The sequence below is a fragment of the Fonsecaea erecta genome, assembly GCF_001651985.1.
Source record: "Fonsecaea erecta strain CBS 125763 chromosome Unknown Scaff1, whole genome shotgun sequence".
In the NCBI taxonomy this organism is placed as follows: Eukaryota; Fungi; Ascomycota; class Eurotiomycetes; order Chaetothyriales; family Herpotrichiellaceae; genus Fonsecaea; species Fonsecaea erecta.
The window spans coordinates 3,331,919-3,348,698 of NW_017387244.1; the positions used below are offsets into that span (position 1 = coordinate 3,331,919).

Consider the following 16,780-nt stretch of genomic DNA (forward strand, 5'->3'; position numbering starts at 1 on the left):
ATGGACCGGTGGTAGCAAGTCTTCGGGGCTCATCAAAAGCCAACCTGTGTATCCGGACATCCTCCCTTCGAGCACAATATTTACACTTGGTGAAAGATTCCTGCCTCACCTTCTCTTCAAATTCACTACTGGGGTCCTCCCCCCAAGAACAACACCTACACTTGGCGAAATTGTTCCTGCCTCACCCTCCCCTTTTGGCACTTCCACTGCCTTGGCAAGCACTCGAAATATTACTTATATCTCCTCTCACGTCCATTTCTCTTCAACAAATTTTCTCTTCCTTTTCTATCACCATCTCCTTCGCCTTCACTTGAGGTCGAGTGTGCTTGTACATTCATCCTCAATGGAGGCAAAGACAGGTCTTCCACCGACTCTGTCGATCAGGTTTCCCCCTTCTGTTACTGGTCTCAAAGTGTGCTGACGTGTTTATAGAGGTCCGGCCAGGACTGCTCTCAAAGCAACTGACATCAGTCCAGGAACGGATCTCGACAACACAACGCGCACAAGGAAAACACAAGGTAACTTCAACTTCACTACGAGAATCTTCACCTCCAGATGACTGACACGCCGTTCAGCAGGTGAAGGACAGGGATTTTGGTGTTGCACCAAGTGGTGGCATACAGCCGTTGGAGATTGGGTAAGTGAAGTTGAAGTGAATCAACCTTGGCATGAGACTGACTTGAGACTACAGTGTTTTGGCTGTGCAAATGGAAGGTCTGTTGGGACTTTCATTCGGTGTGGTGGTTGGACTTGCTTGCCAAGTCGTGTTTGGAGTTGGTGTCGACGATGTTGCCGCAGAAGCACATCGGTCGGAGGTGTGGAAGGTGCATCAGAGATGTTGTGTGGTACAGCACTCTGAAAGGTCAGGTCGGGAAAGTCACGGTGCCAGTCCAACCCCCAAGTCAAAAAAAGCTCAGCTCAACAGCATTAGCCAGGACACAGTCACAAGAGCCTGAGCGCAAGAAGAACAAAAAACAAAAAAAAAAAAAAAAAAAAAAAAAAAAGGAGGGCAGAAAAGAAAAAGGAAAAAGGAGAACAACAAAAAAAAAAGGAGGGGGAGAGGAAGACAGGAGGGTGGGGGAGCGGGGGGGGGCGGCGGTGGGGGGGGAGGGGGGGGAGGAAGGTCCAAAAAGAAGACCACACAAACTCGAACAAAAAAAAAAAAGGCCATGCTATCAAAAAAGGCCAACGTGCGTTCGTCATAAGCACGAATGATAGCTTGTTGTTGAGTTGAGCTTGGGTCAGGGCATCATGGCAAAAAAGGGTGACAAAGTTGGAAGGAAGGAGGGCTTGGTTGCCTGGACAGGCAACGCGGCAGGTGGCTTTGCAGGAGGGTTGCGATGATGGAGACGTCCTGATTCGCAGTGGTTGGAAGGCTTGGATGTTGGATGGATGGGGAGAGAGCATGGACGGCCAGGTGTGGAGGAAGGGCTAAAAAAAAAGAGGATCACTGAGCGGGTTCACATCTGGTATGGGAAAGCTCGAGTGGCAGGAGGAACAGGATAGAGAACCGAAGCCGACACAACATCATCATCAACATCAGAGCCTTGGAGCATTCATCACAGCTCGGCTCCTCTCCTCTCTTCGTGCGAAGAACAGCATTCTCGCGGAACGTCAACTGCCGCGAGAAGAGGAGAGAAAGGCTTCGGTTCAACCACATGAATCACTTACAAAAAACAGGGGCACTGAGCGGGTTGCACGGAATGGGAAAGCTCCTTGCCTGGAGGACCAGGGGTGCAGCGTCACAAAACCCCAAACAAAAACACGAGCATAGCGCGGGCTATCATACACGGAATGGGAAAGCGCATTGCCTGGAGGATAAAGGGGTGCAGCGTCACAAAGCCCCGAACAAAAACACGAGCATAGCGCGGGTTATTATACACGGAATGGGAAAGCGCATTGCCTGGAGGATAAAGGGAGGTGGCGTCACAGATCGCCCCGAACAAAAAAAGGAGCATGGCGCGGGCACACTTTGAAAGGGAAAGCGCACTGCCGGAGGACCTGGCCGTGGCTCTGGATGTGGGCATGGGTATGGCGCTTGGGATGAGAGATGGGGAGCAGCTCTCGGGTGAAGGAAAGGCCTGTGTCGATGGATGGGTTACATAGATTCTGAGCATGGCTCAGAGAGGGGTTCAGGCACAGGCACAGGCAGATACATAGCATGGCAGTGGCAGCTCAGGTGAAGTCTCTCGAGTATGGGTGGTGCGTGGGAGTATGGATCCTGAGCAGAGCAGCTCTTCAGAGAAGCAGGCAGGCAGGCAGGTCAGAGTGACTGAGTGTGAGGTCCTTGCGCGGAAGGACTAGATAGAGGGAAGGACTAGATAGAGGGAAGGACTAGATAGAGGGAAGGACTAGATAGAGAGCGGTGGGCAGGCATGGTGGGTGGGATGGCTGGGTAACCATGCTCGCTCGGAGGGAAGCAGATCTGGTGGCGATGGCAAGCAGCGAGAGGGAGATAGATGGAAGAAGCTTCAAAGGAGTGAGCAGGCAAGTAGATGGATAGATAGATAGGCAGAGACGTCTCTCGGCTCATCGTGGACGCGCGACAAGTCTGAGAAATGAAAACGTCTCCAAACAATCCTCTTCTTTTCTGGTCCTTTCTTTCCTTTCACATACAAGAGTCTCACATTGCATGTTTCATGCTGCCATACCGAGCGAGGCCGAGGCAAACTGCAGACAGACGGACAGACGGACATGGAAAGAGCACATACGTTGTTCAGTGATCTAAAACAAAGAGATAAAGGGAGGGAGGGAGAGAGGCAGGCAGCATCAGCAGTTCCTCAGAGTCATATTCCTACCCCTAGTATCAAGTTGTGTGTGTTCTGTATTGCCCATTCCTATCTGCCGCCGCTTTGAGAAGCGCCACACGCACACATTCTCTCTTTTACTCTCTTTTGTGCCCGGTGTACAGATTAAAAAACAACATCTATGAAAATACACACACAAGATCAGGATCGGAATCCGGATCAGAGGGTACATAGAACTACGGAGACTGGGGTGCCTGAGAAAACCCATGTGTGGGCGGGTGGAGGGACTTTCAACTCCTCCAACGCCTCGCTAGCTAAGAGATTCTGCATTCCGGGATGATTTCGAAGGGCAGATATGGGTGTGTGTCGAGGTAGCGACCAAGGAGACTGCGGAAAATCTGCTTGTCACTCACCGTCCCATTTAAACAGGCGGCAGAGGGAGAAATCCCTAACAGATGATGCAGCAAGGCTCTTGTCGATACCAGAAGACGACTTAGAGAATGGAGTTATACACTCGAAGGCCGAAGCCGAGAAAAGGACTTGGGCAGGGGTTGGGCGAAGTCGAGTGCTTCAATCAATGCCGGCGTAGAGGTCGACGACGATATTGATGGCGCTGCAAGGGAAAAATTAGCAATCGGTCTCCTGTCGAGGTATCATTGAGGAGAAACAACTTACGCCACCAAGATTTCCGCAGCAATGAGAATGATAACTGTAGCTCGTCAGCTGGGCACCATCCACTGTATCGGGCGAAACTCACCAATCCATTCCAGCACTTCACCATGTCGTCTGCTGCCTTGTTCTCTCAGGACAGCAAGCAGGTCTGTTCCTATGTCAGCGAGCAGTACTCACCACGCACGGTGAAAAGAAGAAGCCTACCAGCAATAACGTCCAGTCGCTCTGTCAACAATCCAACGCGTTGTTCAATCTCCAGATAACTCCTGACAGCGGCGTATACGGGTTCCAAGTGCGGTTCGGACCACATTAACTCGGGTGAATCCAAGACAGAGCCTTGCAGATGGATATTGATCCGCAGGATGAACAGTTCCCCAATTTGCATGTTCAGTTGGCGTCTGGTCAAGTTGACACTGCCAGTCTGGGCGATGAGGGCCGGTAGTGGTGCGGTTGTCTCGATGGTCTCACTGACAAGGTCCTCAAATAGACTCGTCTTGACGGATTGGGACAGGGCGTGCGAAATGGCCAGTTTGGTCATATGGTTCCGTGGTTCTCGCAGGGAAATGAAATCGTTGTATATCCGCGCCTGGTATTCCTTCGTGTAGTAGAAGTTGAAGTTCTCGGTCTGGACAGATTCGGTCGGTAAAGGCGCATCACTGAACTTGGACATGTCATTGAGAAATCGTTGCTCTTGCTGAACGGTCATACCCCAGATGACGACAGTGCCGTAGTCGAAGATGAAGATCTCGGGGGTATGGACGGTGGTAGAGAATTCCGAATCCGCCCGTGGGCGGATCACATCACTTTCGGCTTGGCCGAGGTCGATGGAAGAATGGCTGGCAACGGCACTCAGATCAGTCGTTGTGTTTTCCGTTGTCGCAGCAATGCCTGTCGATGTATCCAGTTCCTCTTGCAGATCAATGAGGTGATCTCGTCGGGTTTTGTTGTTGTCTTCCACCTCTACCGCACTGTCCGAAAAGCGCCTCTCCCGGGGGCTTATTCTCGGCGACGCCATGACTCTTGCGATCCTCTCCTCTACCGGACTTGAACTCCTGTCTCCTTTGTTCTTCTTGACGTAGTCGTAGTCGTAAGGGCTGTAAAGACACTCGTCGAATAGCTTGGGGTTGGCACCTCTCGTCCGCGACCTCGACTTCATGAACTTCATGATCCCATCGAGCCGATATCCCTGTGCCACACAGTATGCCGTCACTCGCGGCAATCGATCGCGATCCGCTTTCCCCAACCTCGCCGCATCCCTCCTGGCCGTAGGGTCCTTTATCCGGGTGAACTGGGCATACACATCTCTGCCACTCTCCTCATCTCGTTCTTCCTCACCTATATCCGGATTCGGGAGAATCTTGAGTTTCTCTGTGGTTTTGGTGGTCCTCTGAGCACCTGCTCTGGGAGCTGCAGTAAAGGGCTGCGTGGTTGGGAGAGGGGCGCCGTGGCTATTTCTTCTGCGCAGTTTCGAGTTGAATGCACTCAGCATGGGCGGTTGATCTCGAACTGCCTGGGTGGTGGAACCGGTCAAGGCCGCCGACGGACTCTGGACGGGTCTGAGAGCTGCGGAGGAGGTGCCGCCAGATTGCGTGCTTACAGATGTCAATGGATTAAACGTGACCGTCCGTTGATTGCGTAGAGCGGGACGTGATGGCGACTCGCTGGGAGACGCATGCTGTGGCAGCAAGGGTGACGACTCGCTCACTGTGGCCGCCATGATGGATGTCGGGCTGTGGACAGGGAAGCACGTCACAGAGAGAGAGGGAGGGAGGGAGGGACTGAAATCGATTATTACCAGAGGTGGTGGTCCTTTGAGAGACTGCGGAGTGGGAGACGAATGAACGAAGCTAGGTGAGCCCAGCAGTGGTGTGCAGGTGTACGCAGACGAACTCAACCAGCCCAATCTTTCTGGCACTGCGGTTTGCATCATCGGTTCCCTGCTGCAACTCCGACTGGCAGCTTTCTGTGCTGAGAGCTCCCCCATCGGCTCCACTTAGGCTTGCTTAATAAGTTGGTTTAGTGTCACTTGCTGCCGAGCAAAGCTACAAAATGGTACATACAGATTATATGTCGACGCACGTGCAAAAGGGGCGAGGGCACCACCACCCACCCATCACCTATAGGTAAGGTAACCTGTTGCTGCAGTGCAACGACAACAAAGCTGGTGGCAACAAGTCCATTGATCAAAGGCAGACGGCGATCTCACCACCAACCACTCATGCTAACGTCCTTGCAAGGGTAAACTACGCCCTGGCTAAATATACACACAACTGCTTCAGAAACCCGCATTTTACCCCCAGCCGTTTCCCTCCAAAATGATGTCGAATAGGTCAATCAAGGGCCGAATTAATAGTAATATGTCTCGTCGGGTGTGCGTCCACGAATGTAGGCTGGCTCACTCCCACGCACGTAGATATCCTCGAAGAGAATCTTTTCCGTCGGGTCGGGAGGCGCCATCTTCTCGGCCTCGGCGACCTCTCCGTCCACATCCTCTCGTGCCTTTTTATCAATTGACTTGAGCTCATCTTCTGTGCACACTCCCCAGTCCAGGATCTTCTGCTTGAGTCCTGCAATGGGATCATTGGTCGAGCGCATCCGTTGGATTTCTTCTCTGGTTCGGTAGGTGGTACCTGGGTCCGACATGGAATGACCACCGTATCGGTATGTGACATACTCAAACACCAAGGGTCCCTTGTCGCTGGCCGTGTATTCCTTGCCATACTGAACGGCGGCCTTGACGGCGAGCACGTCCATGGCATTGATCTTCAGACCTGGGATGTACTGTCCTCGCTTGTAGTACTCGGTCAAGGCAGATGAGCGAGCCGCCGAGGTACCCATACCATATTTGTTGTTCTCGCAGCCGAACAAGACGGGGAGGTTCCATAACTTGGCCATGTTAAAAGCCTCAAAGACCTGGCCCTGGTTCGAAGCGCCATCTCCGTACAAAGTGACGGTGGCCGTCTTGCTGCCAGTGTACTGGTGCGCGAAGGCAATACCAGCGCCGACAGGCACTTGGGCTCCGACAATGCCGTTACCACCGTAGAAATTGGGAGCGAACATATGCATCGAGCCGCCTTTTCCGTAGGCAATGCCCTCTCGTCGGCCAAGAAGTTCACCAATGATGGATTTGACGGTGCCACCACGCATGAGCGCAAAGCCGTGGCATCGGTAGGCAGTGATGATAGCGTCGTCCCTGGTGATGGCATGCTCAATGCCCACTGCCACGGCTTCCTGGCCGGTGGACAAGTGGCAGAATCCTCGGATCTTCTTCTCCTTGTACAATCGATCGGCGGCCATTTCCATGCGGCTGTTGCGACTGTCAGAAACGCATCCTCGCAGTCTGTCCCTGTGACATTGTACTCACCGGATCGCTACCATATCATAGTACATCTTTTTCAGCTCCTTTTTCGTGGTCTCCAGGGTGTATGGGGGAGGATCGAGGTTGTAGGTTTCGAAGCTCTCGTCGGAGAGCTTGACGGGGAAGGGCTTGTCATCTTCCTGCACGGACATCGTCAGTTTCTTCTTCGACCACCAAAAAACCTCTTGCAGGAAAGGGTGCGCCCTACCTCGGGGACATCGTCCTTTTCTGCGTGAGAACTCGCGGCGTCCGTGGTGACGGTCCGTCGAGCAAGCTGGTACGCTTGTCTCTTCGGCAGCGATTGCAGGCCGAAGCCTCTTAGACAGGCTCTTGACAGCATCTCTAGATGGGAATAAGGAAGGAGAAGAAATGCAACAGAATTCAATTTGGGGGTGCCGACGAAGAGAAGTGGATGGGAGTCTGTTTAGCTGGGTGTTCGTATGTTGGGAGGCCGAAAGGAGTGCTAGTGTGCTCCAGCGGAGCTCAAAAAAGCCAACAAACGGGGAATCCGTCGCCGACACCAAAAGTTCCGCTGCTGCTGCTTTAATAACTCAACGCCTCGAACCCCCTACGATATACACGGGAAGATTAGGAGTCGCCAACTCATGTTATCAATTGCTGCGTCCAAGGATAAAATGCCGGTCAGTGTTGCACCTATCCCGATGCCGAATTTGTAGGATGCTTCCTCAAAGAGACGAGGGTATCACAATAGTAAACCTTGGTGTCTCAACCCATTTCCGCTCCACTGCCAACACCCATCACCTCTCAAGTGTGTAAGGGTTCATGAAGACCGTTACATGGCTTGTCATTACGCTCATTCAGACAAAAGGATATGCCTCTCATCACCAAACGGGTCAATATGTGCCCCCAGGGCCGCCGACCAACCCAGGTTGAGCACCGTACCCTCCGCCAACTCCGCCCTGATGTCCCAACTGTCCAGGTTGCTGCATCGTCGAGCTAACATGAGTCCTTCCGTGTCCGGCGTAGTTTGGCAGGTCCGAAAACCACGGATGTCTCAGCGCGTCTTGTGCGCTGATTCTATTTTCCGGTCGGAGCTGCAGCAACTTGCCTAGCAGATCGAGTCCTAACTGATCAATCTGTGGCAAGAGAATAGCCAACGACTGCGTAGCGTAAGATGGGAAGTTGCTCTTGTACTCCGGGAGCTGAGAGATGCCCGGCCACGTCCGCTCCGACGGGGTGCCCATCAGTCTGAAGATCTTCTGTAGTTGGTCCTCGTTCGTTGTCCCCGGGAACAGAGGCCGACCAGTGTACATCTCCGCCATGATGCAGCCCGCCGACCAGATGTCGATGCTCGTGTTGTAGGTTCTCGACCCCAGAAGTACGTCTGGGGCTCTGTACCACAGCGTGACCACTTCGTTGGAAAAGGTGTTAACAGGAATCCCGAATGCTCTTGCCAGGCCGAAATCTGCCAGCTTCAGCTGTCCCTTGGTATTGATCAACAGATTTTGGGGCTTCAGGTCGCGGTGGAGGACTCGGTTCTCGTGGCAGAATGCCGTCCCCCGGAGGAGATCTTGCATAAATCTCTTAATGGTGACATGGTCGAGTTGGCCCCGATCCCCCCGTGCGTCCATGTATTTTTTCAAGTCCTTGTCCATGTATTCGAAGACCAGCATGAGCTTGTTCTCGGTGTGTATGACATCGTGCAGCGTGACAATGTTTTCATGTTTGAGTTCCTTCATCAAACTGATTTCTCGGATCGCAGTCGACGGCGTGCCTTCTTCGGAGTCGAGGTGGATTTCTTTCAGGGCGACGAGTTCACCGGTCTGTCGGTTTCGTCCCTTGTAGACAGTGGCGTACGTCCCTTCACCTAGCTGGGGTTTTGGGTTAGTTCAGGCAGACTCCTGGCTGGGAGGGTTGACGGTGGCCAACGTACCTTTTCCAGCTGTTGGAACGAACTGGGATGTCTCCGATCCATCTCTGGACGTGGTGGTCGCTCTTGTTGGGTTTCTCGTCTGAAAGGCGGGGTACCGCCAGGGAACAGGAGTGAGGCTGGCGAGATGACCCGCTCGGCGAGTTGTTGCGCAGTGAGCCTCTGGGGTTGCGGGCGAGATCTCTGCTGGGTGGGAGCCTGTGACGGGGTCTGGGAATGCTGTGTCGATGTTGTCGAAGAGACTGAAGCACGATGAGGAATAGATGTGGAACGAGAAGACATGACAAGGGACACGGGGAAAAAGAGAGGCAGCGCCTTTAGGATTTTACTAGGATTGGTTCTCGCCGGCGACGATCCTCAGTCTCGCCTCTACGCATCAGGCCAAACTCCAGTAAAACGCGAATCATTTGCCACGAGCGGCTAGAAGGAACATGCCAGGGATATCGGTGCCTGGCTCTGGGTTACACATCAGTGTCAACTGGTCTCCCTGGTAAACGAAATAAAACCCTCTGGCACCATGGTGTCCTCAAGACCCTGCAAGACCCGGGCGCCTGCCTCGCCCCGCCATTCGCCTGTTTGCTCGTCCAGTCTTGCCTTTGCATCCCTTTGCTTTTGTGCGGTGGCTAGCTAGAATGCGTATTAGGTACGCTGCAAGATTTACCTCGGCGCTTGCACATTGCTATGAATAGACTTGCAGACAGACGCCCTGCTTCAGCCTCACACACCCTTCGACGATGGACTGGCTGCAAACACTCTCCGCTACGCACAGTACGAGGGAAAAGAAACATGCTGGGGCTGGTGGATGGGGAATTACAACATAGTGATTATGTCTATATGAGGACTCTGTCCATGCAATGCCGACCTGCGGCCTTGCCTCAGACATCCATCATCAATTCTATCCCAGCTGGCTTGCGCCAATCCGGACTCTTTGATCGGCACTGTAGCCGTTGTCGTTTCTTGCACGCTGAACTTTTGGTACAACGATATTCCGGGGGTCCGCTTTTAACCAAGTGCTAAGTCGCTCCAAAATAACAGGATGTCGTAAAGTTGCCGGTGGTATGTGGGAGAGGGGTATCTTCAAAACAAATCATTCAAAATGCACCTTTCTTTTCCATATCGTGTCATGTCAAGTCGTCTCATGTACTTCGTCCGTAATGCCTCCAGGGCTACGAGGTTGTGGAATAAATCAATGTGATGTATAAGCGCGGTCAGAATCAAGCTGTGCGTGGATTGCCGGGGTTTGACTGAGGCTGCGTCCTTCGCCCTGCTGTCGCCAGCGTTGGGATAACTGGCTCACTCATTGTTCGTCGACGTGCCGATTCGACGATTGGTCGTTGAGCGTATGCGATGAGCATCTTGAAACTCGATCCTCGACCTTTACATTCTCCCAGGACATTTCTGTCGGCAAATATGCTTCTGGCAAGATTGCCATCGCTAATGACGCTGGCCTCAAAGCAATGTTGCCACCACGTTCGTGCCGTCCTCGACACAATCTTTCCGATGCGGAGATCCGCATTGTCTGACCGGTCGGACAGAAGGTCGTTGAGAGATAGGTTGGCCCCTCGACGACCTTGACCAAATGTCATTCGTGGAGACGCATCTCCTGGCCGTGTGTCACCGGATCCTCGCCTTGGGAAGCCGTCCGATCCTCGGCTCGAGCGTGACGATGAGGACGAATCAGAAGAACCTGATGGGCGTCCAGCAACGGGGACTCCGACCACGCAGCGGCTGATGTTGGTGAACCCTCGCGCGCCTAACACGCTCTGGACATTGTCGATAATTGGTCGGAGGCTGATCTGCTTGTCTGCGGTCGTCATCCTGTACTTGAGCTCTCGGACAGCCCTCCGAGTCTGCACGCCCATGTTGACAATGTCGAGGTCGAGCAACATCAGTTCCAGGTAGCCGCCTGGTTCTAACACTCGCCTGCATTCAGACACAATATTCTTCATCTTTGCTTCAGCCATTGCCGGAGGAAAGCGAAGGACAACCACAGAGAAGAAATCCTGTGGGAAGGGGAACTTGTCATAGAAACTCGATACTTCTGCTCGTCGGTGGTTGTCCGGGGCATGCTGAGACGGTTTCGATGTCTTCGTTCCTTTCGACGTGGCCTTCTCCTTAAGATCGTGCACATATGCTCTCTGTGCCTCGTAAGTCACTGCACAATAGATTGACCAATCTTCGTTCCCTAATCCATCTATGACAAGGATGTGGCGCTCTGGAAATTTAAGGATATCATCGTGAGCGGGCGAGAATAAAACTCGTCCAAATGATAGCCACTTTGACACCATGAGCGAGGCATAGTGCAGCTCTGACTGAGCGACCGGGTCTTTGCCCCGTTCAACGACATCGAGAAGAGCAACGTTTTCTTGGTGAGACGATTCCGGAGGCATTTCGGGCGCACTGGTTGTTGTGGTCAGGCGCTCCAGGGAGCGGTTGGCGCTGGAGGTGCTCAGGCGTTCAGACAGTTTAGTACTGTGTCGTGGATGGTTTTCGTACTCGCTCAGTATGTCCCGAATTGAGAAGGGCGAGGTAGGGTCGCTGGAGCCATGCAGTGCCGAGACGATTCTCGATCGCCGTAATCGAATGTCTTCCCCGACGATGCGCTCGGGCATCGTAGGCGGAGGAAACACTACTGGAGGGGTGGCTGAAGTAGCTTGGGCCTGTGCGAGAACTGGTCTTTTCATGCCAGGGATAGGAAATTCTGACAAGATGGGATCTGCTTGCTCTTCCTCCGCGTGTTGATCCGACCGTGCGAACTGTGGAGGGGGCTCCAAACGCAGCGTGCTTTGTTTACCTTGCCGTGCCAGCGCCTTCACACTTTTTCTGCTTCGCGAAGGTGACATGACATGGTCAATAAAGTCATCGTATTCATTCCAGACCTCATCAAGGCTTGGGCTGCCTGTTAGGTAGGTATCTTGTGCCAGAGCAGGTCGTCCAGAGATGCCACTGCCAGGCAAGTCTGGAATCAAAGGTGGTCCAAGCATGCTTAAAACTCCTTCAGAGCTGCTCGATGCAGAGACTTCCGACGGCTGCCTCGACGGGAATCGCAAGAACTCTGTCTCTCCCAGTACCGGGGCACTGGCGGGTTTGGCGCTATCCACAGGGGCGAACGGTCTGCTCGGCAACACATCTGTGCTGATTTGGAGTGGCATAGGCGGCAGTGATTCAGAGAGGTCTAGCTCCATGTATGGATTTTCAAAAGCAGGATTTCTGACGAATGGTTGGGAAAACGACGCCCGGCTGGGTTTATGCTGTCTCTCGCTCCTCGGTACAACGGGTGGGATCCTTCCAACTCGGATCAGGCGCGGCTGTTTCTGTGGCGGTTCCTCTACTTGTACCGGAACGTGCTCAGTCTGACCCCGTAGCGGCACCGCTGGCGGTGACCTCGCAAATGACTGCGGTGGTGATATTGGCGCCGCTGGGAGAAAGACGTTATCCTCATGTATGGACGGCTGCAGCTCATCCTCTGCAGAGTCTGCCTCGTATCCGCCGATCAATGGGCTGTCTGCTGGCGAATAGACCACCTGCGCGAGGTAATCGCTGACATACTCGGGTGGATTGACTTCACTCTCAGAATCCATCACGGCATAGTACGGCATAGTTCGAGAGACAGGAATCGAAGATATGCTGACCGGCATCTCCTCAGGCGAAGATGAAGTCGCGCCGGTGGGTCTCTCGGGTTCTGGTTCAGGTCCTTTCCTCCGAAAGATATTCCACCTAAGCCTCCTGGACTTCTTGTCCTTCGGTTTCTGCATGGCGGCATCGCCGCGGCTGGGGTCGGTTGTCGTGCTGGGTGTAGAGGTCGGAAAGGCCGAAGAACGGCTGTCATCTTGGCTGTTAATATACAATGGCGCTGAAAGCCCTTCGGTTCGAATTGGTGTCGGGAGGTTGAAACTCTCTGCATCGTTGCCAAAGCGCTGTGATCGCCGAATCGCCAGCGTAGGGACACCCCCCTGGCTCGATATATGATCCTGAGCGAGCGGTGAACTGTCTTGAACTGACCGGCCCCCAATAGACGTCTGTGACCGTGAAGCGATTCTCCATGACTCGACAGGAGGAGCAGGTGGAATGGGAGGGCTCTCATACACGTCCAATTGGGTCGCAGAATTGCTCTTCATGCTACCTCCGGAGCCACCGATGATAGGGATGGGCCGCATTCGACTCGCTGCAAACTCATCGAGGTCGGATTGGCTGCTTCGATTGTGGCGGCTGCTACTGCGGCTCTCCTTGCCTCTGGAGAAGAGAGGTACCCTTCTGGTGCTGCTCACAGATCTTTCGCTCTCACTACCTCTAGCTGAGCCGCTCTCTTCAGATGTCTTGCGACCTCTTCTCCCATATTTTCCATACCCCTCGTGACCTGTCCCAGCCGCAGGCCCTCTGCGTTGCAGCTTCCGGGGGGACTTTTCGACTTCGACGGCTGGGGACTTAGTCCTACGGCCGAACAGTCCGAAGCGAGAGAACTTCCCTGTACGGCCCGGAGAGCTTGCTGCTACGACCTCCGTATCTTTAGGGGTCTTTGGACGGACGTCCACAGGCGCGGACCTCTCTTGTCCGCGCAAAAACTCATTCGGCCGAGGCTGAGTTTCGAGATCCCGGCGCGACAAGTCTGGCTGTCGACGAGTGGAACCCAAGCGATAAGTGTCTAGCGCACCAGCTCTTTGATCGTTGAAGGCGTTTGCAGGTGGGCGATTTGCGCTTGGTGGGTCGGTGTTTAGAGACTGCTGAAGATTGGCATGAGCACGTACAAGGGTGCGGTGCTGTATTGACTCTCCGGCGTTTCCCAAATGTAGATGGCCTCGAGCTCCCAAAGGGCTGCGTTCTAGATCGGACGAGGAAGGCGTGGGTTCGGGTTCCGGCCTCCCACGTTGTCTGTCGCTTTTGCTGCTGCTCCTGCTCAGGGAATGTTTCGCAGATGAAGACCTTGGAGGTGGGGTAGGCGCCGGCGTATTCAAGGGTGTTCTCCTCCTACCAGACGACTTGACTGACTCTTTCGAACTTGCTGGCCATTCGCTGGTGACAGGCGGAGGAATAGACTCTGGCAGAGCCGGCAGCTTGGGGGTCTTTTCGCGCTTGACTGCGGGAAGCGGGACTGTTTGCGACCGCTTTGCGGAACCTGCCACTGAGACTTGCTGCACGATACCAGGGGATGCCGACGACCATGATGTCGGAGTCGTCGTTGTGGTGGACACACTCCATGGACTCGGGGAACTGGAGAATCGAGTTGACGGACTGCTGATCGAGCTTGCAGATTTATTGAGTGATTGTGGTTGTCTTGTTGACGAGGCCGCAAGAGCTTGCAGCTCTGGAATCAATCGAGGCGGCAGTTCGCCTGTGCGAGCAGACGGGTTTGCTCTCGGCATCACTATGCCGAAGATGGCATCTTTGTCAATGTCCAAGGAAGATTGTGCGTCACTTGATGGACCCATGGGATAAACCAGTCTCCTGTTACTGGAGGCCTCGTCTCTCCGTCTTGATCCCGGATACGATTCCATGAGCAGAGGGACTTCTTGCGACAATGAATCTGAACGTGGATTCAACTTGGCCGTTCGAAGAGAGGCAGGAACGTTCTTCGTAGTGGCAATAGAGCGCTGGGATGGGTTTCTCGCTGCTGGTCGTGGAATTGCTGTTGGTCTTTGGCCAGGCTTTTCACCAGGACTCGGCGGGGCCTCCCTCATAGGGGGTGGTGAGCGCGAACCCGGACGTGTGCTTGCGGCGGGCCGCGTCGAGTCGAATTGACGAGCTCCATGACGGGAACCTGGTGTTCTGGTCGTTCGTGGCACGGTAGCATCTCTGTTTCTGGAAACACCAGGTTGGGTGTCATACGTCGGATTTCTGTGCGACATGTCCAATGTCTGTTGGGATCCTCCTTGCCGGCCTCCCTGAATGCGCACAATGGTTTTAGAAATGTTCGACTCATTCCGTTCTCAACAATGGTCAAGGCCAGACATTGAACTGGTACAAGCCTTCAGGTGGCGTTCGGGCCTCGCGGTAAATCGGATATTGCTGTTCAGGCCCACAGACAAAGTTGGACTGGCCTCAAAGTCGGATTTCGTCAATAATTAATTTTCAGAGTGACTCAAGCGGTGTGTCGTACAACTCATTCATACCCGAGACAGTCTGGTGAATGTTCAGTGTCTTGTCGGGCAGTCGCGCGGGGATAGTATAGAGGAGGGAATTTGGATCGACAGAATACGCCACATAAGCCTGTATAGCCTGGTCGGCCACCCCGAGGCAAAAAATAGCAGCCACGAATCCGGCACGTGACACGGCAGACGATGATCCAGATACTGGCGATATCCAAAGAGGAGGACACGTGTACAGCGAGAAGAGGAAGAGAAAAGGAAATCGAGATGGGAGGCGAAGTCCTTTTTCTGGAGTGTTAAAGGCTCGAGAGGTAAATGGGTTGCAGAGACCAAGCGGATCTCGCAGGCATCTTGTAACAAAAGAGACGGGGGTTAATAGTTAGGGCACAAGACGAGAGGATGCTGGCTCAGCGTCAAAGCAAAACCCCCGTCCCCTCCAAATGGCTGATGCTGATGGCTTGCTTCATGATCCAAGGGATTTTCCACCATGCATAGTCTTCTAACCTTCCAACGGGGCGGGGGGCCCGCCAACAGGGCCGCGGATAACTCGTATTCATCACTTGGAGTCAACCGTCTTCTGCTGCAAGGCGTCAAGACACCTTGGGGCTGTCCAAGTCCCGGGCCATCTTTTGTTCCTGATAGGTCTTGCATATGGGACGGGTCTCCATCATGGGTCCTCCCGTGTGCAGCTTGGAGAGGACGGACCAGGGTTGCGGCTGACATGCCTGGACAAATGCGATCCAAGGCATTCTGGGCCTCGTGGGGAAACCGTCTCCGTAGTCAAACCCAGCACTCGATTCGGGACCGTGTACGTACCGATCAAATGGACAGACAGGCATCTGCAAGCGTCACTCGCTAGATGTCGTGCGTGGGAATCGTGGGTTGACGAGGCCATGTGCCGTGGTATGACGACCAATGTGGGTGGCATGTGCGAGGATAGCCGCATCATAGGCAGAACTCAGGGTTCCGAAGGCGAGGCCGACGCCAGGCTGTCAACAAGGTCACCGAGGAGAGGAGGCCTCGAGGCAGGCCCATCATGTGGCGACGCTTGGATCTGCGCCGGATGAAACTGACGCTTGGAAAGAGCCCTCAACTGACTGGCGCCCTCGTATTGTCACAATGGAGAAAGAATCTGATTCAGCAGGGGAAGGACCTTTGCTGAACCCAGCAGAGAGCCCGGTGGGCAAAAGTTGCGAGGAGGATGAGGACCAGTGACGGGGTGTGGAATCGAGGAGTGGCCGCAGTAGTGGGGACCGGGAGGAGTTGATGAGCGAGGACAAAGCCGGGTTATTGGGGGGTGGCGACACTCCGGGCTGAACGAGCTACTCGTTAGGTGCCAGCTAGCTCACTGCGTTGCCTATTAGCCCCAAAGTCATATCTCTCCCAGAGGCTTGGATAGGTGGCTGCTCCCCCCACTGTACCGAGGTTCGGGCCACTGCCAGTGCCCCGTCCGCTTCTGGAGACCGCACCGTCTTGTTTATTTTTTACTTGGGGGCACTGTGATGGCTTCGCTGAACCGGCTTTGCCATGCCAGAACAAGTGTCTGATTGAGGCAAACTGTTTACGGAAAAAGCCTCGTCCACACGGGTTGACCGTTGAGTGAGCTGCCAGTGATACGTGTACCCAGGATGTACTGTACAAACCGCCGCGACTAGGGGACGCCTCGAAGTCGCCTGCGCCTCCGTGACGAGTAGAGTACTTTGTGGTAAAAGGACAATGTCACCACCACGGAAGACAACGGCAACGTGCCCTGGTCTCTGCCACAACTGTTGTTATCTTTTCATCATCACATGAAACACATCCGACAATCGTGGCTGATTCGGCAGTGGTTTGAGAGCACGCCCATCACTGCAGCTGCTGCAGGGAGTCACAGTTCTCTAACGTGTTCCTGCAAGTCAACAATGCAGCAAGCAACTCCTTTAGCGCTCTGCATGCCCTAGGACGCTCGACATGCGCACCTCTCCTCACCCCCGTCAGCGGTGGCTTGGAAAAATCCTCCGAACTCGAATTTTCCAGACTTCTTTTTACC

The 16,780-nt window shown here is 54.0% G+C and overlaps 3 protein-coding genes across 3 annotated transcripts; all 3 read right to left on the minus strand.

The window, feature by feature from the left end:
- Positions 1-3,317: 3,317 nt before the first annotated feature.
- AYL99_01179 (hypothetical protein) lies at positions 3,318-5,136 on the minus strand (the record flags this gene model as incomplete). The annotated part of the gene is made up of 4 exons (XM_018832695.1): positions 3,318-3,360; positions 3,423-3,456; positions 3,505-3,567; positions 3,624-5,136. The coding sequence occupies 4 exons, from the start codon at positions 5,134-5,136 to the stop codon at positions 3,318-3,320; spliced, it is 1,653 nt and encodes a 550-aa protein (XP_018698574.1).
- Positions 5,137-5,765: 629 nt separating this feature from the next.
- On the minus strand, positions 5,766-7,117 carry AYL99_01180 (pyruvate dehydrogenase (acetyl-transferring) E1 component, alpha subunit; the record flags this gene model as incomplete). Its single annotated transcript, XM_018832696.1, has 3 exons — positions 5,766-6,726; positions 6,784-6,917; positions 6,986-7,117. 3 exons carry the CDS (start codon positions 7,115-7,117, stop codon positions 5,766-5,768), a joined length of 1,227 nt encoding a protein of 408 aa, XP_018698575.1.
- A 514-nt stretch (positions 7,118-7,631) lies between these two features.
- AYL99_01181 (CMGC/CDK/CDK5 protein kinase) lies at positions 7,632-14,511 on the minus strand (the record flags this gene model as incomplete). The annotated part of the gene is made up of 3 exons (XM_018832697.1): positions 7,632-8,609; positions 8,672-8,910; positions 9,966-14,511. The coding sequence occupies 3 exons, from the start codon at positions 14,509-14,511 to the stop codon at positions 7,632-7,634; spliced, it is 5,763 nt and encodes a 1,920-aa protein (XP_018698576.1).
- Positions 14,512-16,780: the final 2,269 nt, after the last annotated feature.